The following is a 23746-nucleotide window of genomic DNA, read 5'->3' on the forward strand; positions in this document are numbered from 1 at the left end:
ACTATTTCTGATAATCGAGAATTATAATTTGGTCAACAACATTATAAGAAAATAAATAGTATCACCGGCTAGACCAGCTTCCTGGCAATCTTGCCACATACTTTGTTTTTGTGTTTGACAAAGCAAAGTTGCCAAAAATCCCCGTAAGAAATATGCTTAAATATGTGATAGAAATTGCATATCTTTTGTTCTAATGCAGCTATTAAAAATCTACTTAGAGATTTTGAATCTGCAGAAAAAGCTGAATAAGTGTATTAAATTTCATGCCATTCACACAACTTTTAAAAAACCATTTTTTAAGACCCACGTCTCCCCTTAAAGAGGCTGAATAGCCCCTTTCAGCACAGTTGGTGCAGGCTGCACTAGAATGGGCCCAGCAAGGCACCGAGAAACAGAACTGTAGCAAAGTTGGAGCACCACTGTGCATGTTGTAGCTGTGGATAGATGCATTTTTTCAAAATTGAAATGTCTGTCATCAGTGCAGACTTGCGAATATGTAAATTTCACATTTCCATATCATTAAACATGCCAATTTTCAGGAGCAGGTGAAAAAAAAAAAAAAAAAGACGTCCAAGATCAAGGCTTCCTGGAGTTACTCAGTGTGATACAGTGTATCAGCAAATAAGGGGATGAACTTACCTTGTCAGCTATGCCACCTGCAGGAGCAGCTGCATTGACTGTCATGGATACGACACACCGGATTACACTCATCACAGCATTCAGGGACACCTGCACAGTATCACAATGGACCTAATGAAATGCAAAGGTTGCTCATTGACTCCTTTTGTCACTGGCACTGATGCTACCGAGGACTTCTGATTTGGAGCAATTTTTGGAGCAGCAAAATTTTCATCTTGGAGCACTTTGGAGCAGATAATTTTGCATCTGGGAGCACTCTGGAGCAGCGAATTTTACATCCTGGAGTGCACCACAGAAGCATATTGCAATAACATTCAAGCACCGGAATATTACTATGGGGCTCTTATGAAGGCTAGAAATATTTCGATTCATTGCAAATCTCATGGAAAAAATCATCTCAGGAGAATTCCATACGTCACTCGCTAATGAAAAAATAAGGGCTCATGCAGTTGAGTGTTCTGAATTAACCTCTTCGGTGATTATTTTCGACACTAGCAAATACACAGAATACCAGATCAACAAAATTGCACTTTATGAAATAACGCTCTAAATACATCTACGTGGTTATCAGCAGACATTGTAGACAAACGCCGTGATGTACAGCAGTGCCTCAATGTCAAAGAGCCCCACTCTCCCTAATGCATTCCCCTAAGAAAACCCCAAGGCGAAAGCCAGGTTCTTTTTCTTCTCGATCGACGAGTTGATCCTCCCCTTCCTTCTCTGCAATCTATCTGCACCTCACCTGGTTTTGCGCTAGCTCCATGATCGGCGCACCGATTACGGAAGCAGTGTAAAGCGACGATGTCATGATGGCGTCATCACGTGACATCACGATATACGACGCCATGATGACGTCACAAGTTTTGATGATCTATGATGTGATGATGACGCCATCACATAATTATTTTTTGCATCAATCGATTGACGCCGCCGACGGTCAATTTTCGTGTTTGATAAAGCATCTGATGCTTTCGCATTAATATTGCATATTGAACGTTAACAACCTGGCCTTACATACCAAACTGTCATCCACCATGTCACCTCCTTGCCATGCGCGAAACAGCTTCGCTTATCATCCACTTCACAGAGTGAAATGGCTCCCCAACTTTTTTAAAATGTTTATTGTGATAACAATTATATGGACGCTCTCCGCGGATTTTTGCCGTCGCCATTGCGGTAAGTGTCTGTATAAAGACCAAATTAATAACATCACCACGCGCATTCTAGCCGCGGGTAAAAGCTCGAGAGCGCTGGCAACGAACGCGGCTGAAGCGGAGATTAAGCTAGCCGGCCGTCTGTCTCCATCGCACGGACAGCGCATGAGATAGCATCTTCCCGCGTGCGGGCCTGCCGTCGATTGCTCATCAAACAGAGAGGAAACGCCCCGCCCGTCTTTCGTAAGAAGCATGAAAGGACGCCAGGGGAGCGGGGGGGGGGGGGGGGGGGGGGGGGGGGACCGCACCGTTCGAAGGGCGCAGTCGCTTGCGCGCGCGCCATCTTGAGGCATCAGGAGACAGCTCGTAAACTTGCTGTGCTCTCAACGCTTCGTGTTTAGAGAACTCGGAGCAAGAAAACGCTTCGGTTCCTGGAGCGGGCGGGCATATTCCCTTAAACCAGTGTTTTGTTGAGTTACGCGAGATCGAATCCAAAAGAATTAGCTACTAGCCTTACTTCGTTTAACAATACAATTTGTTGGTATCGCATTCATTGCTTCGCCCTTAAGCGAAACTGAGTTTTTTTTACCCGTCAGCTATTGACCACCGAAAGCGAGGGGCGGACGTGTAACATGGGGTAGCCGCTTCACTGAGGGCCATCAGCGACGGGCCCGCTACTGACAGCTGCGTATTTGCGGCTGCTCCGACCAGGATATATGCTTTCATTAATGAGATGACATTTTTAAAAAGCAAGCAGAAAATTCGAATTGGAATCCTAGCACGTGAGCTCGAAAGGGCAGGGCCTTTTAGGGGGTATTTACCGCAGAGTGATTAAACTCGGACGTGCTGGTATAAGCAATTACGAAAAAGCTCTTCCGAATGAAGATCCATGGATAAAGTATATCTGAGGAAAAGTGTGAATGCGTTTCCACCGTTTGCGTGCTCTTCCATAAACGCGAAGCAAGGAAAATTCGATATTGTTCTATATATATACTGCTAGCAATCCCAGATTTCATTCCGCGATGTCCGGAAACAGAAGTGACAGACATTTTAGCAGCACACATGTACTTATTACTGAACATTGCTTTTCTTACGTGTCGTGCGACGCTTGAAACGAGCTATCAGCAGCGTTTCTAGAACAGACGACGTCCACCGATGAATCGCCGTCGCACTTTCTCGCTACCGAGAGGCCTAGACGTCACGAACCTCTGCGGAGAGCGCGTTTTGCTGTCTAGCCGACTTGCAGAACAGAAGCGGCGTCGGCACCGTGCATGGCATCGTGGCTTATTCGGGACGCACGCGCGAGCGCTATTTATTCAGTGGAATAATTCTTGGTCCATGGTTGCGACTTCGGCAGCCCCAAGATCAAGCTGCACATGTTCTGACGCGCCGGCCGTGCGATTGCCGGTGATAGACGACCCCAAACCCGAGACTTTGGCGCAGTTTGGCGCAATTTTCGTCGATATTATCAGGATGGCGCAGTAAATACAATTTGGCGCACTTTGGCGCAGTTGGCGTAGGAGTGGAATCACTGCACTGGTTGGCTAGTGAGCTTCCACAGAGTAGATATTAATAATACAGTGAACTCTCGTTAAACGGAACCTGAAGGGACCAGGACGATGTGTTCCATTTACTGAGAGGTGAACAAGGGTGCAGAATACAAGTACGAAACCAATCTTGTCAGACGCACTTGTTCCATTTAAGCAGCAGTTCCGTTTAAGAGATTTCCGTTTACTGAGAGTGTACTGTAATAATAATATCTGGGGTTTAACGTCCCAAAACCACGATCTGATTACACAGAGTAGATACCGTGACACGGCGCTGGAAGAGCGCGAAAGAAGAACAAAGAAGTAGAACGGGTGCGAGGAATTTGGTGATCGGCACCATCTGACCATCTTTTGTCTTTTGCCTGCCGCTTCATTGACCTCATTACAAATAAACCCATATCATCCGTAACAGTCTTGGTGGAGGTGCTCGGTAACCAACGCCCTGGACGACACTGTCACAGACGACCTTCGAAGAAGCAGACACCTATCTGGACTACCTCCAGAACACACAGACATGACCGACTCCCGCGAATGCACATCGGCCGGCAACGCTCACGCAGCAACCAGTGTTGCGAAACAAGGCAGCCACCGACCAAGACAACCTAGCTACTGGGCACCTGAGCCACGCATGTTCTCAGGTAGGACCGATGAAGATGTGGACGACTGGTTAAAGCACTATGAAAGAGTGAGCTGCTATCATGAATGGAGTACATCGGCGAAGCTCGTGAACGTGGCATTCTTTCTTGCCACACTCTGCTTTGGTTCGAGAACCGTGAACATGTGCTGACCACTTGGCAGACCTTTGTTGAGGTACTGAAGGCCTGCTTTGGGGACACAAGTTCCAAGAAAAAGAAGGCTGAACAAACACTCGCACGTAGAGCCCAATTGCCCGGTGAAATGTGTACGACCCAACGTTACTAGAACAAACTCAGTTTCAAAGCTCCGTATCTCTGCCAGCGGAGGAGGGTGGTCCGAACGGCGGTCGCGAGAACTAGCGGCGCTGCAGTTCCGTCTTGCGCCACTATCAGCACGTCGTCTGCTGCCACGGCATAACGCTGCGGTCCGCCGCGCAGTTGCCGCGGCAACTGTGCGGCAACTTTCTTATTGTACTAGTTAGGTGGATACTTAGGTGGATATGCATAAGGTCGTCTGTACGCATTGGCCAGCGTGCGTTGTTCACTGATTGGCTAAGAATCGATGCTCGGTCTATATTGCCACGCCCACTTCTTGTTTTATTTTGATGTATTCGGGTTTGACCAGCAAGGACGGTTATCAACGCTCGACGCTGTCCGCAAAGCAGTGTTCGAGAAGCTTCGCGATTGTAACAGATCGTTTTGGTAAGATTGCGCGGTGCACGCGAATGTTCCAGCTTTGTCGAGAGATAACGCCGCCACCAGCGATATCACTGTAAAGTTCGATAGCGCCTGTATAAAAGCCGACGCGCTTGACCGCTTGTCAGTTGATCGACGGTTGACGCTCTGTTCGCTGCTATCAGTGTATTGCTGTAGTTTGACTTTCAGTTTCCCGGCCACAAGTTCGGCCAAATAAAGAGTTTCATCTCGGACCTGCTGACTGCTGCCTTCGTCGACGTCACGGCCCTGTGACAATATTTGAGCTGTCTACATTGCGCTTAACTTCCAAGCATAGAAGTTTCTAAGCGAATGAGGGATTTCAGAGTAATTTTAGATGCGAAGTATCTTAAGGCGGAGCTCAATCCGGTGGTGGTGGTGTGCGGCGTGACCACCCTACTGCGCATGCGCATACCCTCTCCACACACCTCCTCTCCACTCACCCTCTCCACTTTCCCTCTCCCCTCCCCCCTTTCCACTCTTCCTCTGAAATGCGGGCTAGACATGCCGAAATTCTCTCGTGCGCAACGCCGCGATGAGCTCGAGCGCATGCGCGTCCCCTCCCCTTCTCTCTCCTCTCCTACGCTGCCCCCCTCTCGCCCGCCTGTCGACCGCGTTCCCCGCTCGCCCTGTGAGATTTAACGGCCAGGCTAGATGGAAGATACGACGCGCGTAGCGTCCCTCTTCGCGTTCCACGACGCGAGGTCGGTAGCATGCCCAACAAACGCCAACGGAACGCGATCGTGCAAGTGCTCCGGCTTCGCATCGCCTCATGGTCCCCTTTAGCGGGAGATGGTGTAATTTTTTATAACTACCACCACAATTTTAGCCACTGCCGTCTTATCTAAACCAAGAACAACCCAACACGTTTGTAAAAGCCTTTATAGTGCACAAAGAAGCGTACTTACTCGAGATACAAAAACGTTCTAGAAAAACAGCACTCATGTTTCTACAATTTATTGAAAAAAACTTTCTCGAAAAACATCACCAATGCTTTGCAATGTTTACCAGACACGTTTTCGCGACGGTTAAAGGGATACTGACCCAAAATCGGAAAATTTTACGAGAACTCGGTAAATGAAATCTAAGTGTGCGATTACATCGAATAGATGTCGTCTCTGAGCAATTTTTTCAGCGGATAGTTGTATTTTCGGTGTCTCATCTTTCTACGTCACATCCTTCTACGGTGCCTTAAACAATTCGAACAGATCGGCCGTGATGTGAGCACAGAGCAGTTATTCGCGCGTACTCTGTCGCTAGAAGAGTCGTCAGTATTCAACTTCAGTTTTTCAACTTCACCGAGCAGATGTTCCATGCCCGCAGCACTTCTTACACTGTACGACAGCCGTTTGCATTTCGTGCTGTAGCCGTTCACTACGCAGTTAAACTGCTCGTCAACTACAATTATCTTTTGCACAAGTAAGTCTCCGTTCCCGAAGCAAAGTGTGGGATTGGGCTAGTTGGTATTCCATTATTAAACTGCTCAGCGCAAAATATTTGACACGGTACACATAGAAAAGACGAGGACCAGCGCTGGTCCTCGTCTTTTCTATGTGTACCGTGTCAAATTTTTGCGTTGAGCAGCCCGTTCCCGAGCCGGCGAGTGTAAAATATTCCGCACATCTTCAATACCTCGTCGTAAAATCTCTCGAAAATCCACTGCTTTGAAGGCATAGCGACAGCTGACAACTGATCGAATGTTGGTGTGATGCAACTCTCAGTCTCGCTAGCGTATATAGGTAATCGCCTGCCTTTCGTTTTGCTGTTCTATTTCTGGCGGCTCCTCCAAATTGGGCACTGGGCTTTCGCGGGACGCCATGCGTTTTGGGGGGGGATTTGCGCCTAAACCCCGAACATTTTGGCTTTGAAATGTGGGGTGGAAGTGCTGGGAACAAGCGCGGCACGGCACCTGGCGCAAGCTCCCACTTTGAACGTGGGATCAAAACTTCTTGTCCCGCAACGACACGACGATAGTGCTTTACAATGTCGTCACTCTCAAAATGAACGTCACAGTCCTTGCAATTCGCAGTAAGCTTTCTATCTTTGTGATGCAAACTTGAATGGCATAGGGTCTTTTGCAGGTCCGAAGAATGTCGTAAAGCGGAGTCGTTGTTGCGGTAGCCGCTCTTGCAGCCCGGCGCAAAGCAAGTCGGCATACCACACTGTGAATCTGTTCGCCCTCGTTACGCTTCGTACATCATGCAGGTGTCTTCGTACAAGACGCTAAGCCTGGTCAAGAACAGTCACAAAAATGACGAGCTAACAAACCACATGCGCTCGTACATCGGCGGCGCCGATCACAACAAGCGCCAGCCGCGGGAGCTAGACGTGACTGCAGCGCCACTAGTTCTCACGACCGCCACGCGGACCGCCTCTCCGGCAGAGCTTTTAAACTGACTTTGTTCTAGTAATGTTGGTACGACCTACATTGAGGAAGTACTGAAGCTTTGTGGCATTGTAAACACGAACATGTCGGACGAAGACAAGGTCGGACACCTATTAAAGGGCATCGCTGAAGATGTTTATAGTTTTCTCATTACAAAGGAAAACCTGAACACACTTTCCGAGGTTAGGCAGCAATGTCGGGCATTTGAGGCGCTGAAGACCCGATGAATTTCGCCGAAGTTCGGGCACTTGGAAAACGTCCCTTTGGTTGCAAGTATGGACATCACCACCTGTGAAGACCTCCCTCTGATCGTGCGTCGAGTAGTTCAGGAAGAGCTAGCACGGCTTCAGGGAGCAGAGGCTGGCTATCGATGCGCACTCGACGAGTTTCCCGAACCACCATCCTTCTGGAAGCGAGAGTGTCGCATCGAGTATTGACCACAATCTGAAGAGGCACACTCCAGCACGAGCTTCCGATCGCTCCCGACAAGTCACGGTCGCCGCCGGATGTCACCACCTCACCATGCTGCTGCGGTATATCCCCCAACACCATGTCTTCCTGCAGACTACTACGAGACGTCACGACCTGTGCCTGCGGAGTACCACCCAACTCCGCGAGCCTCTGCTACCACTAATTTGAACCGTGACATGCCAATTTGCTACACATGCGGCGTCCGGGGGCATATCTCGCGTTTCTGTCGCCGCCAGCCGTGGGCGCCACGTTTTTCGGTATACCCGGTTCGTGTACACGAAACCTCAACCTCTCAATCTATCGTCAGCCCTCTACGACAGCAGTGGCCTAACAGATTGGTGACGAGTCCCCAGCCTCCGAGCGAAGCCTCTGCCGCCTTCGAGATGACCACGTCGTTTGCCATCCCTGCGTCGTCAGTCGCCTTCTCCACCCCAGCTGGGAAACTAGCTGGTGTGACCGATGAAGGTGCAGTCGCGCGACAGGCAGATTCGCCAATTCCTCCTTCTGCTGTGATTCTGAAGAACAAAGTGCGTGTGTGTATAGACGGTGTAAACACCATTGCTCTTGTAGATACTGGTGCGGCTATTTCGGTTATGAGCCTTCATTTTAAAAATCACTTTTTAGGACATACAGCTATGTTTGCGTGGGATCGCAATGAAACTTTTCGTGGAGTTGGAGGAGAAATGTTGCGCCCCGTTGGTGTTTGTTCGGTCTTAGTAACGACTGGAGGACAAAGTTTTGAAGCAGAATTCATGGTATTGGCACAAGCAACTCATAGTGTTATCTTAGGGATAGACCTCCTTTGTGAATGCGGCGCTACGCTTGACTGTGCGACTGGGGAAATTATTCTCCAAAGCACATTGCTAGCTGCCGTAATTGACGATTTTCAGACTGAACCAGCAGACTTTCTTTCGTTGTCTGAAGATGCGTTGATCCCGGGTCATTCAGCTATGTTTATTCCCATGTGCTATTCTCATGTCCAGTTGGGATCCTGCAGCGGCCTAGTGGAACCAGATCATACCAATGCACTTAAGAAGAATGTGCTGGTCCCTCGGTTGGTTATTGAAGTCATCGACGGACGTGCTCTCTTGTGGACAGTCAATGGTTCTGCAGAGTCTGTCTGTCTGCAAGCCGGATTCAAATTGGGAACATTTGAGGAGCAGACCACAATTGACGTCCAGACGGTTGAAGGGTCCCCAGACATCCGTCTACCAACGCCTGACTACTCAGCCGACTTGGAGCGCATGATAAACAAGTCGCTGTCTTCTACCGAGCTGGATATTCTCCAAGAGGTACTCGCCAGATATGCATCAGTCTGTGATTTTGCTCAAAGCTATCATTGTTTTGCGCTGCCAAAATCCCGTATGTGCCACCGTATCAACACGGTAGATGCTACACCGATACGCCAGAAGCCTTATTGCGTATCCCCTTCGGAAAGGAAAGTGATCGCCAAACAGGTCAACGACGAGCTGCAGAAGGGCGTTATTCAGGAGTCATGCAGCCCCTGGGCAGCTCCGGTTATACTCGTCAAAAAGAAAGACAACTCATGGAGATTTTGTGTCGACTACCGCCGCCTTAACACTGTCACGAAGAAAGACGTGTATTCTTTACCACGCATCGACGATGCTGTTGATTGCCTGCACACCGCCGCGTACTTTTCATCTGTCGACCTCAGGTCTGGGTACTGGCAGATACCAATGCATCTGTCTGACAGAGAAAAAACTGCTTTCGTTACGCCTGATGGCTTATTTGATTTTAACGTTATGCCGTTTGGCTTATGTAATGCTCCAGCAACCTTCAAGCGATTTATGGACTCCATCCTTCATGGCCTCAAATGGGAGACTTGTATGTGTTATCTCAATGACGTCATAATTTCCGGCAGGACTTTCCACGAGCACATCCATCGGCTCAGGGTTGTTCTCAATTGTATCAAACAAGCTGGTCTTATTTTAAACTCAAAGAAGTGCCACTTCAGTGAGCACCAAGTCGTTGTCCTTGGATATCTAGTCGACCAGGACGGCATACGACCAGATCCCAACAAGATCACTGCAGTCTGCAACTCCAAGCCACCAAGGACAGTGAAGGACCTTCGTTGCTTCCTGGGCCTTTGTTCTTATTTTCGCAGGTTTATTAAAAACTTCGCCCAGCTAGCTCATCCACTGAGAGACTTGCTTCGGAAGGACACCCCTATCGGTGGACCGCTGAACGTGAGGCTGCTTTCAAACAGTTGAAGTTCTTGCTCACTTCTGGGCCCCTTTTGCATCATTTCCACCCGGAGACACTCATGGAACTGCATACCGATGTAAGTAGCGTGGGCGTTGGTGCAGTCTTCGTCCAGTTTCAGGACGGACGCCAACACGTCATTGTGTATGCAAGTCGTGCTCTGACAAAGGCTGAAAGCAATTATACTGTAATAGAACTCGAATGCCTCGCAGTTGTTTTCGCCATACACAAGTTCAGACCTTATTTGTACGGCCAACATTTCAAGATCGTAACCGACCATCATTCTCTATGTTGGCTTGTTGGACTATGCGACCCAGCTGGCCGGTTGGCTCATTGGTCCTTGCGGCTTCAGGAATATAACTTTTCTGTTGCCCACAAGAGTGGGCGATGCCATGCTGACGCCGATTGCTTATCTTGTCTACCATCTCCAAATACAAGCACTGATGACGATGATTTCGACAATTACGTTGCGACGATCTCCTTCGACTTTCCTAGCCTGGATGTCTTCAGTCAGGAGCAGCTGCGCGACCCATCACTGAGACCAATTATTGATGCAACCCACAGATCTCGACGTGCAACTCAATTCATGATTCGTGACGGTGTTCTTTACCGCAAGAATTACTAAAGCAATGGTGCCTCACTGCTTCTCGTTGTTCCAGAACGCTTGCACCTTGCAGTGTTCCGAGCAATGCACGACGACGTTATGTCTGGCCACCTTGGATTTGCTCGGACACTTCATCGCATCCGACAGCAGTTATACTGGCCTCGACTGTGGAAGACGACAAAGCACTACATCGCCAGTTGTGATGTATGCCAACGCCACAAGCAACCGACTGCTCTTCCTGCAGGTACACTGCAAAGTCACGCGACCAACTTCGCCTTTCGAAGAAGTCGTCATAGATTTGCTCGGCCCTCATCTGATGTGTCCTGGTTCCTACTGCATTCAATTATCCTCCGTCACGGAGCTCCCCGTGTGGTAATAAGTGATCGTGGCCGGCAGTTCACCACTGACATTGTCGAAGACCTACTACGACGGCTCTGTGGGTGCCACTATCAGCATTCCATGCCTTACCACCCGCAAACCAATGGGCTGACTGAGCGCACCAATCGTACCATCATAAACATGCTTTCAATGTATGTCTCAGCGGACCATAAGAACTGGGATGCTGCACTACCTTCTATAACATGTGCCTTTAACACCGCCAAACACGAAGTCACAGGTTATACACCTTTCTTTCTGCACTACGCTCGCCATCCTCAAAGTTTCCTCGACACCATGCTTCCTTTCTCGACTAACGAAAATGCAAGTGTCGCGCCGAAGAAGCACGTCGACTGGCCCGGCCCAGAACTCTCTCGTCTCATTCCCATGCTAAGGCCTGTTATGACGCAAGACATCTGCCAGTCACCTTTGCAACAGGTGATCTCGTGTGGCTGTGGACACCAGTAAGAAAGCAGGGACTTTGCCAAAAGCTTCTTTCTAAGTACACTGGTCCATTAGTCATTATCAAAGGTTTGAGTGACGTCACCTATGTCATCGCAAAAGGGGTAGCTGGCAACCGCCGTTTACGCATGATGCAACTTGTCCATGTTGCACGACTGAAGCCCTACACTCAGCGAGCCCTCCAACTTGCTTGGTGAGCTTCGTCTGACCCCGAGGAAAATGTAACGCGACGCTGGAAGAGCGCGAAAGAAGAACGAAGTAGAACGGGCACGAGGGATTTGGTGATCGGCAGCATCTGACCGTTCCTTGTCTTTTGCCTGCCGCTTCATTGACCTCATTGAAAATAAACCCATGTCATCAGTAACAATATGTTTGCTCAGACACAGTGCAACATGTGAACGCTTGTTTAGTGGCACTGCCTTTTTATGCACATTTTGCCATATCGCCCAACAGAATACAAAACAAGAAAAAATACACTGACTTGTTTTTTGAGACAGGCTACATAGTACAGACACCCATGCACACTAATAAAACAGAAGATAACCTTATCCCCAAATAGCAAAAGTGAGGGAAAATATTGCAAAAAAACATGGCTGATCCCTCCGTCATAGGAATCGGTAAAAGACGAAAGTGAAACGTGTCTACAGAAGTAGTGCTCATTCTGTAGTGATATACGAGAGCTTGTACAATGTCTATTCGTGCTTGGCAGCTATAGCACCGATTGGCGTGAATGCACCCATGTTGACGCCTAGTTCGTAGAGGTTCTTAGCTTGAGCTGCTAATGCGTGCATCCCACTGGCCTGTCTCGCTCCACCAAGGCCCGACATTCGCCCGTCCAAATCGTGTCCTTTCTGCAACACGTATTGCAGCAGTTTTGTTAGTCGGTGCTCTCGCAATCGAACTAGTTGGCGGCGCAGAAATCGCATTGGTGCACGTGGAAGCTGCACTACTCATGCACTACTCCGATGAGCCGGCGCACGCTCACACGAAGCGAAAGGCAAAGAACTAACGTAACCGACATAACTGCGTCTAGGGTGCCTCGGCGACGCCAGCGTGGCCTGTGTCCCTCGCTGGTATCAATACGCTTTAACCACTTTAACCATGACCTCCGATATCGTGTGCAATCTCGGAGTAAGCGCTAGTAAGTGTCGATCGTGACGCATTACTTCTTTTCACCTCTCACAGACGGCGGCACCGCCCTTGCTCGGCACCGCCTATCTACACTGCCAACAGAGAGCACCGTGCGAGAGGGAATGTGTGAAAGACATAAGGTGCGTTCGTGAGGAGTTCGGCATCTGCTGAGCTAGCTGGGTTGGTTCAGAGTCGGGCGCTTACCGTCGCGGCCACAGCGTCGTGGGTTCGATTCCCAGCGGCGGATCTTTTTCTTGGTTTTTTCTTTCTCACCCGATGGCGTCCATTTTATGAACGTCATATCTGGTAACGGAAGTACTTGGTGGACCCCGGCATAAAACACTTTCGTGTTAAAAAAAAAAAAAAAGCCTGCAGTTAGAGCAACAAACAACACAATACGCAAAACACAAACCACATTAACAGGCAAAATTGCTGACATGTGCGCAGGCTTATTAGCCTAGACTGCCACACAAATAAGCTCCATCAGCGTTCAGAAAAAGTTCGCTGGCATATGGGCAAGGTCCCAATGGAGTGCACTGTATGCTCATGGCAGAGGCCCTGTTTGGCTATACATATTATCATAGCTCACTCAAATGGTGAACAGTGGTAGACTAGTGGCAAGTTGACGCTGTACGGATCGCCTTCCCTCATCTGTGCTCTGCTGTGCCGGCCATGAGAATGCGCCACCTCAGTGGCAATGTGGTAAACAATGTTGAACCCTAAAAATGCAGGACAGCATGGATTCGATGCAGGACAGAGAAAGAACACAGGACCAGTGCTAAGTGTTCTTTCTCTGTCCTGTGTGGAATTTGCGCTATCCAGTATTTATTACAAACCAATTACCACAACAACAAATTTTGTTAATGTTAAACCCACTGTTGAAGCAGGCTGCTTCTAAGCTAAATGCACACATTGGGTTGAAGGGAACTTGTGACGCAATAAACAGGCAGGCAGGGATGCCACAAATGGAGTCTGAATACAGCAGGGACTGCAAAGTGAAAACTCGCTTGCTATTTGTTCCATGCACCCAAAAGTGTGGTCTATTTGACACACGTGGTATATAGTACAGACAGGGCAATTACTGAACATTAGGGTAAGAGAGGGCTCCACACCTTTCCCTACACTGTGGAAATTGCGGGTAGAAGTACTACACTGTGCTCTTCAGGCACGACGAAAAGTTATCCCAAGAAATAATGGAGAAGGGATCAGACTGTGCTAGCATGCCTTTCATTTAGTTACTTGATTATGATGTCACGTTGGCTGTGAACAGACTCCTCAGAGCCAAATTGCAAGCATAAATCACTTAGATGAGAGCTTTTCCAAAAATAAAGCTCGCACATAAGTGATTTATGTTGGCAATTTGGCTCTCTGTTTATTCCTCCGTTTTCCCTTGATCAGCTATGTGATCTACATCACACATGAAGCTACGCATTGTACATTTGTGGCATTCGTAAAGCAAGTTGTTTGATAAACTGTCCATGTGTCATAGATTCGTGTGATCGACTCTGGCAAGATTGTTTGTACATCAAAACGCATTTATCGAACAAAACACATGCAGCACTCTGAAATATACAAATGTACAAAAATTATCAATAACTGCAAACTAACAAACTCAAGCAGCAACAAACAATCACTGCTAAACAGACTGTCTCTGCTCGTGGCTGCTCTACACTTAGAACACTGATGCGTTGGACCAGTCTTATTTGTCATTTCACAGACAAAAACCCGTCTGGTCATTTAAGGGGGGACACTGCTCTTAAAAATTTTTCTTTATTTCTTGATCGATTTTGATGAAACTTGGTGACTTTATGTATAGTTGTATGCTGATTTCAAATATGCAATTACTTTTCTAGTATAATGTGTAAATTTTAAAATACAAAATATCTCATGTGCCTCTTGGGGAGCAAGTTTTTTTTAAAACTGAGTTAGTTACAAAGTAAATCAGCATATCACGATAATCTGCAATCAGAACTGTGTGCAGTGCGACAAAAATGGATGTTCTAAACCCATTAGAACAAAAGTTACGGTATGTTGAACATTCGCGAGTGAGTCATTTCACGCTAGAATTTCACTCGTGAATGTTCAACATACTATAACTTTTGTTCTAATAGGTTTAGAACATCCATTTTTGTTGCACTGCACACAGTTCTGATTGCAGATTATCGTGATATGCAGATTTACTTTGTAACTAACTCAGTTTAGAAAAAAGCTTGCTCCCCAGGAGGCACATGAAATATTTTTGTATTTTAAAAACTACATATCACACTAGAAAAATAATATCGTATTTGAAATTAGCACACAACTATACATAAACTCAGGGAGTTTCATCAAAATTGATCAAGAAATAAAGAACTTTTTTTCAAGTGCCATGTCCCCCCTTAACTTGGCATGGTCCACTCCGTAGCACGATGCACCAGCCGTCATTGCCTATTCACAAGCAGGCAGTCCTCATGGCTAGGCCCGTTAGGCATAACATCGTTGGCCCGATCACCCGGTGTGGCATTCCACCGGTGACGTGGCACTCCGGGGATTGTCTTCGGCGGCTTGCTTGGAGAAGGGGGCTTGCATCAGGAATGCTCGTACTTGCCGTGCGCAGTAGCTGATAGGAGCCTTGCTCGAACGCCGCCGAGTACGCCGGCCACCACCTCGGGACGCCCGTCGCCAGCCTTCCTCTGCCAAGCACACGCAGACAATGCCAGCCCCCCTCTCTTCGTGTTCCTTCACAGCTCGGTTCACGTGCTGCAAGCTCTCTAGAATTTTCCAAAAGCGCGCTGATTCGAACACTTTCTTCTTGATCATCTTTTTGCCTCCAAAGGGCTCTTATTCATGACACCATGTATGCCTAGCACTTGGGTAATGGTCACATTAATGCTTCTTATACATGCGTGGTTCTTCTAATAAACATCACTTGATAGTCAGCGCAGTCTCTTTCTTTTCATTTCCTCTGTATCCGTCACGCTGTAGCTACAATGAAATGTTTTTTAAACATAGCAGACAGCACTGCAAAGGTACCATATCAACAATTCGGGACTTGTTCACAGTGCAGTGTATTTATGTCATCGACCGTGAAAGTGCTCCACTGGCCAGGCCCGAAGTGTGACGCTCTTCACTACACTTGCTGTATGTGCCACTGAGTGAAGCCTCATGCAGGCAAACTCATGCAGCCAATCGGCAGCCAATGGAATTTTCTTTTCTTTAATGTAGCTAGAGTATTTCTTCAAATGCATTTTGTAGTCTGTTTGTTTTGCGGCGAGTTTACGGGATTGGAGAAAAGACGGAGATTCGCGGTTGCCTTTCCTGTCCTTGGTGTTTGTTAGTCATTTCTGTTGGAGTCGGCAGACCTCCAGGGCACAATGTTTTCAGGGGGTGTTTTCTTACTACTCTTTGTGTTAGTGGTGAGGCCTGACCCAATGCGTGTTTCTGTATCTGTTTGTTTGCTAGCCTTCGCAGATGTCTCTGTTAGGGAGGTGCGTGAACTTGTTGCCTCTGCTTGCTGTGTGGGTTGTGTTACTGGTGTTATTATCACACACTCTGAGCACCGGTTCCTGATGCCTAAAAACAAGCAAGCAGGCCGCTTCTACCTTCTTCCGAAGATTCATAAGGTGTCCATAGATGAACTGCTTATTGCACAAATCCCGGGCAGGCCTATAGTATCTAACAATAATACACCTACTGAGTCGCTATCAACATTTCTAAATCATCATTTATCTAAAATACCATCTAATCTACCGTCTTTTGTTCAAGATACACCTCATTTCCTTCGAATAATAGATTCTATTAACGAAACACAAACACTCTCGGATCAGGTCATTCTGGAGACATTAGATGTCTGCTCCTTGTATACGACTATACCTATTGCTGAAGGGATTGAAGCGGTCTCAAAATCACTCATAGAAAGCAAGCAAGCACATAATGCTGAAGTTTGCCTATCGTTACTGAAATTAGTTCTGACGCTGAATTATTTTGAATTTGATTCGTCCTACCACCTGCAAACTTTCGGCACTCGTATGGGAACCCCTTTTGAGCTAACATACGCCAACATTTTTATGGGACAGTTAGAATCAGAGCTGTTGGAATCATGTCCAGTGAAGCCTTCCACCTATCTCCGTTACATAGATGACATATTTATCATATGGGAACGTGGCGTAAGTACACTAAACGCATTCATTGACCACTGTAACAAGTTTCACTCTAGTATTAAATTCACCATGCACCATTCTTCCAGTGAAATTAACTTCCTAGACACGACGGTATCTATTGAAGCAGGAAAATTAAAGACGACGCTTTACAGAAAACCAACAGACAGCCAGCAATACCTAGATTACACTAGTCATCACCCGCGACACTGCAAACAAGGGATATTTGTAGGACAGGCGAGGCGTATAAGAAGGATCTTTAGCGATGACAGTGACTACGTTCACCACTTAAGCAACCTAAAGGAAACATTAGTTAAAAGGAATTACCCGCAAGATGCTCTAAACAAGGTCTACAACGAAGCATGTCAACTAGACAGGAAATCACCACTAGCTCAAAGGGCCCCCGTGGCACAGGCCAACCAGCCGCCAGCATTTATAACCAAATACTCAAATGCGCTACCAAACATAAATAATATCCTCCGTAAGTATTACCCAATACTGGCAAGCAACAAGCGCCTTAGAAAAGTGTTTCCCGGAGTACCAAAGGTCGTGTATCGCCGCAATAGGAATTTTAAGGACATGTTAATGCATGCAAAAGTAAACCCTCATTCTACTGCCCACATAACACCTTGTTCTCGTCCAAGATGCAAGACTTGTAAGCCCCTTCAAGATGACGTTATAGTTAAGAGCACCGGAAGTGATTACGTCCATCATATAAAATCTAGTTTTACCTGCACTAGTTCAAACGTTATCTAAATGATCGAATGTTCATATTGTCAAAAACGGTACATTGGCGAAACGGGACAACCTGTTAACGTTAGATTAAACGGGCATCGTGCGGACACAGCGAAGAAGTTACCCAAAGCAGTGGCACAGCATTTTAAAGGGACACTAAAGAGCAAAACGATTTTTTCTCGCATTAGTAAAGAAGTGCAATAAGCTAGGTAAGATTTGTACCACTGTGCAGAGGAGGAGTGAGCGAGTAAAAGACAAGAAGCGGACCGATATTTGTTTCGTAAAACACACCAACAAATTCACTGATTGCCGTACGAGTGTGGTGTATAAGGTCCCTTTCAGCTGCAGCCGCTTCTACGCAGGACAGACAGGCCGATGCATTAACCAGAGATTGTTGGAACATGAGAGATCGCTAACAGGAGGCTCACCTTCTAATCTATCTTTACACTGTCAAGATTGTAAGTGCACGCCAAAATTCGATGAATGCGCAGTGTTGTACTGGCATAGAAATGAAGAAACACGCCTGACGATTGAAGCATGGCATATCGAGAATAGTGGTAGCGCATGCGTGAGCCAACCGTCGATTAACTTGCATAAAGATGAAATCAAATGCCTCGACAGTTATCTTCCACGTAGACCGCCACGCGTGCCGGATTGATAGGTTCGCATGTTGCATGGGCATGCGCAGATAAGTTTTCGTGCCTTCTTTCTTTTCAGCCGTTGTGTGTCTTCTGAGTTGTTAGTCGGCGTTTGTGGTGTCCTGACTTCTTTCTTGTGTCCGTGTTTGCACGCCCTGTCTCTTTTTAGAATGAAGTAAAGTAGTCTTCCACGATACCAAAAACGTCCCGCTTGCTGCGAGAAGACGCTTAATAAGCAAGAAAACGCGCAAAAAGAAAATACAGGTGGCGACGCCACCTTGAAATTCCCGCACCATTTGCAGTGACATCACATATTTTTGACGGCGCCTGCTTGGGCCCACGCAGTTCCAAATCGGTTAAATAGAAGTACATTGTCCTCTGATGGGGCCAGAGACTTGACATAACGAGTTTGTGGAAATTTCGTCGAGCAAGTGGTGCCAAAATACGTTAAATGCTCTTTGAAATCTTTTACGTCAGGAATTACAAAGTTCGCCGCGAAATTTAAAGATGAAACTTTGAACTTGGTTTTCTCCTCTAATAATAAACCTGTGGTGGTGAAATAAACTACACAAGAGTTCTCCAAGCACACTTTATCAATCTAAACCAATTCATTGTTTCTCTTTAGTGTCCCTTTAATGTAGCAGGTCACAACTTGTGACCTCACACAAACAAAAATAGCAGCCAACTGGGCGGGGGCCGACTTCTTTGTGAGCACTGGCTGTAAAGAAGCCAGCCTACTGAGGTTAGACAGTAATGTGAGGGCCTTCGGTTGCGGAAATAAGTCCGCCATCCGGCGCGAAATCACTAAGGTGACCGCTTCCTCAGATTATACGGGTGCGTGGTCCGAATGCGGTCCGCCGACCCGGGTGTGCCCCGTTGCTTGCGCAAGGTGCCACAGGGCGTTGGCGCAAGCTCGTCAGACCGTGATGCAAAGGCTTTCAGGTCTGCGATATGGGCACGGCTGAGTTTTCCCGAAAGGGGATCTTTCAGCAAGTACGCGAGCGGAGTCCAAGCTTTCTCCACTCGGTACGGACCAAGCCACTTAGGAGCGAGCGAGGCTGAGAACCCCTTGCTCGCGTCGCTAAGAGCGTGGTTGCGCTTCAGGACAAGATCACCTACCTTAAATGAAAGCTGGCGATGTTTCCGGTCATACTGGGCCTTCTGCACCGCCCTGGCCGATGCCAAACTCTGCCTTGCTCTACTGAGAGCTCGACAAAGCCTGTCCCGAAGCTTTGATGCGTAAGCAGAACAGTCTGCTGGTGCTTCCTCGTCTCCGAGCTGGCATTGCATGACACTGGTCACCGGATTTGCCAACTCCCTTCCGAAGTTGAGGAAAGCAAGAGAGAAACCAGTAGAGCGACTCTCGGAGGTTCGGATTGCGAACGCGAGCTCACTCAAATGGTCTGCCCAGTCTTTTTGACTTTCGGCAAAGGCCGCCAACATCGGTTTGAGCGTACGATTGGTTCGCTCCGTCAAATTGGACTGGAGATGGTAGGGCGAAGTGGTGCAGTGATTAATTCCTAGGGAACGGCACGTATCACCAAACACCCGAGCGGTGAAATACGACGCGTTGTCAGTAATCAGTCTTTCCGGAAAGCCGAACCTGCAGCCTCTCAAGCACCGCTCGCGCTGTCACCTTCCGAAGCGGAAACAACTCTACCCACTTCGAAAAATGATCCACGACTACCATCAGATGTATGAACCCCTGCTTGCTTCTGGGGAACGGCCCCATTAGATCGCAGGTGGCTACTTGCCACGGAAGCTCACTGACAGTCGGTTTCATCAGGCCGGGCGGCTTGCCACCCCTTGATTTCACCGCTTGACAGACATGGCAGGAACGGCAATAGCGGAAAATGTCACGCTTCATGCCAAGCCAGGTCACAGTCTTGCTCAGTTTTGCAAAAACTTTGGAGCCACTCAGGTGACCGGCCATGGGTTCGTCGTGAGAGGATCGCAACAGTGCGGCTCTCAGACTTTTGGGCATAACCACCTTAAACGGGTCCACAGACTCCTCATCGGTGGCTATGCATTTCAGCAGGAGCCCGTCATGGTCCAGCAAGTATGTATCCGCGGGGGACCCAGCGACACACGCCGGTTCCCATCCCCCTGCGCCCGCCGCACTACCAGCAGCGTCACGGCGCTCAGTCTCCCTGAGACCGTCGCTCAACTCGCGACAAAACGGATCATCTTGCTGGGCCTTCAGTAGCTCTTGCCTGCTGAAAGCGATTCCCATTCTCCCAAAGGGGAGCCTGGTATCGTTCCCACTCACGACTGCAGCCATCGCTGCCGCTTGCGTCGGCGTCATGGGTTCGCTTTCGTGTTGCTCACCCTCTCGCCCGCTTCGCGGCGCGCTGCTTGCCTGGCTCGCGGAAAGGGTTTGCTCGTCGGCACACTCACCCTTCTCTCCGCTCGGCGGCTCGGCCGCCGTTTCGCCCTCGTCGCTTGCTTGCGCAAAGGCACCGCTTGCGGCTGTCGCACCGGGATCCAGGCTCCCGGTAGACACTGGGGCACGGGATAGCGCGTCAGCTACCACGTTAGTGCTCCCCTTCCGATACTGCACTGAAAAGTCATAATGCTGTATTAAGAGAGCCCAGCGCGCCAGCCTGCCCGCAGGCTCACGGAGCCGCATCAGCCAGCTTAGCGTGCTGTGATCTGTTTGCACCACAAACTTCGTCCCATCCAGGTAGACATCAAACTTCCGCAGTGCAAACACGATGGCGAGACACTCCTTTTCGGTCACGGAATAATTCTTCTCTGCGGGTATCAGCGAGCGGCTGGCAAAGGCCAGCGGCTGCAACACGCCATCGTATTCCTGTAGGAGAACTGCTCCTAATCCCAGATCACTCGCGTCAGTCTGGACAACAAACGGTCTGGTCAGGTCGGGGAGCTTGAGCTGCGCTGTCTCCGCAATGGCGCTAGACAGATGGCAAAACGCCTCTTGCTGCTCAGGTCCCCATCGCCACACCGCAGACTTACCCAAGAGCTTGGTCAAGGGCGCCTGCACTAGGGCACAGGACGGAATGAACGACCGGTAAAAGTTGGCCATTCCAAGAAAGCGGCGCAGGCCGCGTACGTCCTTGGGTGCGGGGAAATCGAGGATTGCTCGAAGTTTCTCCCGGTCTGGCTCAATGGAGCCTTCGCCCAGCGTAAACCCAAGTAACTGAACTCGAGTCTGCGCTAATTGGGCTTTCGCGGGATTTAACGTCATCCCGGCAGCCCTCACCCTCCCGAGCACATTGGCAACATGGGCCAAGTGCTCTTCGAAGGTTTGTGAATAAATCACGATGTCGTCGAGGTAGCACATGCAGTATGACCACTTTGATAACAAAAGATAACAAACCCAAGACAACATAAGACATACAATGCACTGCAAATGCGACGTCGCCGACATTCGACTCACCATGAGGGGCCCGCAGGAAAAGCGCCGCAGTATCGTCCCCCACGGACCCACCGCGAGAGACGTCCATCCACGCATGCCGCCAAACCCAAAGAGGCTCGCTGCTGTTTTCTGTCCGCCGGCCTAGCTTCTCCCGCAGGCCGTGCTGCCGACGCCACCGCGCTAACCCTAACCCGCGCGAGCACAGCGCCACTGCTTGCTCGGCGGCCGTTTAACCTAACCGCGGCCTATCCGCGAGACGCGCGTGCGCCATGAGGCGCGAATGGCTTTAGAGGGGGTGATAGCACCCCCAGAAAAACCGAGAACATTTTGGCCAAATTTCTGGAGGTGTATATAGCCGAAAAATGGCAGTAATGTTGTGGAGATTTAAACACCTCACACATATGCCTTTGACTAATATGTAAAACAAATTTGGCATTGAAACGACAAATGGTATTCTCAGAATAAATTTTCTGTCAAACATCGCTCGGACCACATTTTGCGAAATTGAGAAGGCTGTCATGTGACCAAAAAACTTTTTCTCTCCAAAATATTCTAGCAATTCACTGTTCTCAATACAATAAATCAACACGATTTTTTTCGAATAGATTAGAGATGGCTGCCAAAATGCTTGGGGCATTTGGCACGGAGTGACCCTTACAGGAATAGTAAAAATCGTGTACATGGGGTGGAGCCAATGTTTGGACAAGCGGACTTGTGTTCTTTAAGGCCTTAGCACATACTGCACACGCTTAAGTGGGCAGCCTTGTCAAAACATTGGCTCCAGCAACACCCCATGTTCCACCTTCCCCTGAAATTGTGCCTTTGTATGAGCTGTGCTGTTAATTCATAGAAATAGCAAATCAACACATAACGACAGAAAGCTAATTGGTAATGATTCATCATAAAGAAGGTAAAGCCATCTTTCATGATCAACATATACATAATAGGGAGGAGGCTCTTGAATGGCTTTCTCTCCAGATGACAACGTGCACAATATTCGAGGCAGACTCACAAGGATGTAGAAAGTGTAGAAGATGGGGCTACTGGTTGCACGCAGCTTGAGCCGTGCCCGGTTGAAGCGCAGTGCCATGAACAGCAGGAAGAGCACATTGGGCACCAGGATGCTCAGGTCCCACATGCGCACCCTAGGGGGGACACAAAGTATTCTCTGGTCAAAGAGACTCCCTTGGCACAGCTGCAGAACCACGCCATTCAGCAAAGCCATTGACAGAAACTTTATAAAGGGTTAGAATCTTTCTAATAATGACGATGATCTTTAATGACATCGCATCTCAAACAAAGTAGGAATGAATAAGCTCCTAGCCAGTAGGATAAAAAAAATAAAGAAATCGAGAATAGAGTAAAGCCCTGTAGAGCTATATTTCAAATAGTGGCTAGAAAAAAAAAAGAGTTAAAATAAAATTGTCTGTCATTGTATTCCCGCGAGTTCCCATTAAAGGGCCCCTAAACAACTTCCAAAAATATAAAGACTGACATTTCCAGTCTTTTCGGCACAGGGCGCGATGCCAGCAGTCTGTTGACGTGATGTCATGAGGAAATAAGCTCTCGACAGGTCCATACATCCTACCCTGCTTCGCAATGCAGTCACCCGTTGGTTCTGCCTCGTCTCGCATGACTGTTGTGCGCGGAATTTTCGACTGCACAAGAGGAGATGGCAGCATGCAGCTGAGAAATCCTCAAAGGCTCAACGGTTAGTGCTGGCATTGCCCATGTGTCTTATGAAGAAATAAGTGGCAAAGAGTGGATAGCACCTATAGGAAGGGTAGCGAAGGCAAGAAAGAAACACTCTCTCGTTCACGATGGAGTGAGTAAGCGCGACTTGACAGGGACGTACAAAGACAACAGACAAGGATACACTGCTACCTGCAACTGAGATATTATTTCACAAGAACCGATAAATATATATACCAAGCGAGCAGAAATAACACATCTCCTACTCCCTCTATCACGAATGCTAATCAACTAGCCCGCCAACGTGTTTCAGCCACTCTTTTGTCTTTGAACTCCGAGTGGCTCAGGGGCCCTTTAAAAAGCATTCCAGAGTGAAGGATTCCAATACTTTGGCGAGACCAATACAGAATTTGTATTGCAACCTGTACGGAAGCTGGCAATCTAGAAAAGCTGTTGGGTGTTGGCCCAGGCCCCACTAGGGTGACCACCCGTCCCACTACTCGCAGGACCGCATTATTGTGCCACATTCCAGAAGAGATCTTTAAAGTACTTGACCAGATTATTCATGTTTGGCATCGCCTTGATATCTGGCCGCACTGGTTGAGAATGCATTAGTCAAGCACTCCAAGTACAGTGAATTCACTGCACTCCAAGCTTCTCAAAAAGTTCACGGCTGCAACAAATGTTTCTGGTGCCCACCCCGACATCGGCAGTCAACGAGTGGTCGCTCCTCGAATCCCGTGTGTCCGACTTTTGTCCACAGTCCATGAGTTGTTGACTGATTCGCCCTTGCGTTGCCAATGGGTTAGCATCATGGTTAGCTTA

At 48.2% G+C, this 23746-nt stretch overlaps 1 protein-coding gene across 5 annotated transcripts in view; it reads right to left on the reverse strand.

Moving 5' to 3' along the window:
- LOC119372696 (transmembrane protein adipocyte-associated 1 homolog) overlaps positions 1-23746 on the reverse strand; it is a 119276-nt gene that overhangs the window by 85585 nt on the left and 9945 nt on the right. For all 5 annotated transcript variants that reach the window (XM_037643147.1, XM_037643146.1, XM_037643148.1 and 2 more), the window contains exons 3-4: positions 22242-22374; positions 640-729 (exon numbers count right to left, since the gene is read on the reverse strand). In XM_037643147.1, the coding sequence (XP_037499075.1) occupies positions 640-729; positions 22242-22374 (223 nt within the window). The remainder of the gene's footprint in view (positions 1-639; positions 730-22241; positions 22375-23746) is intronic.

This window comes from Rhipicephalus sanguineus, chromosome 10, assembly GCF_013339695.2.
Source record: "Rhipicephalus sanguineus isolate Rsan-2018 chromosome 10, BIME_Rsan_1.4, whole genome shotgun sequence".
Taxonomy (NCBI): Eukaryota; Metazoa; Arthropoda; class Arachnida; order Ixodida; family Ixodidae; genus Rhipicephalus; species Rhipicephalus sanguineus.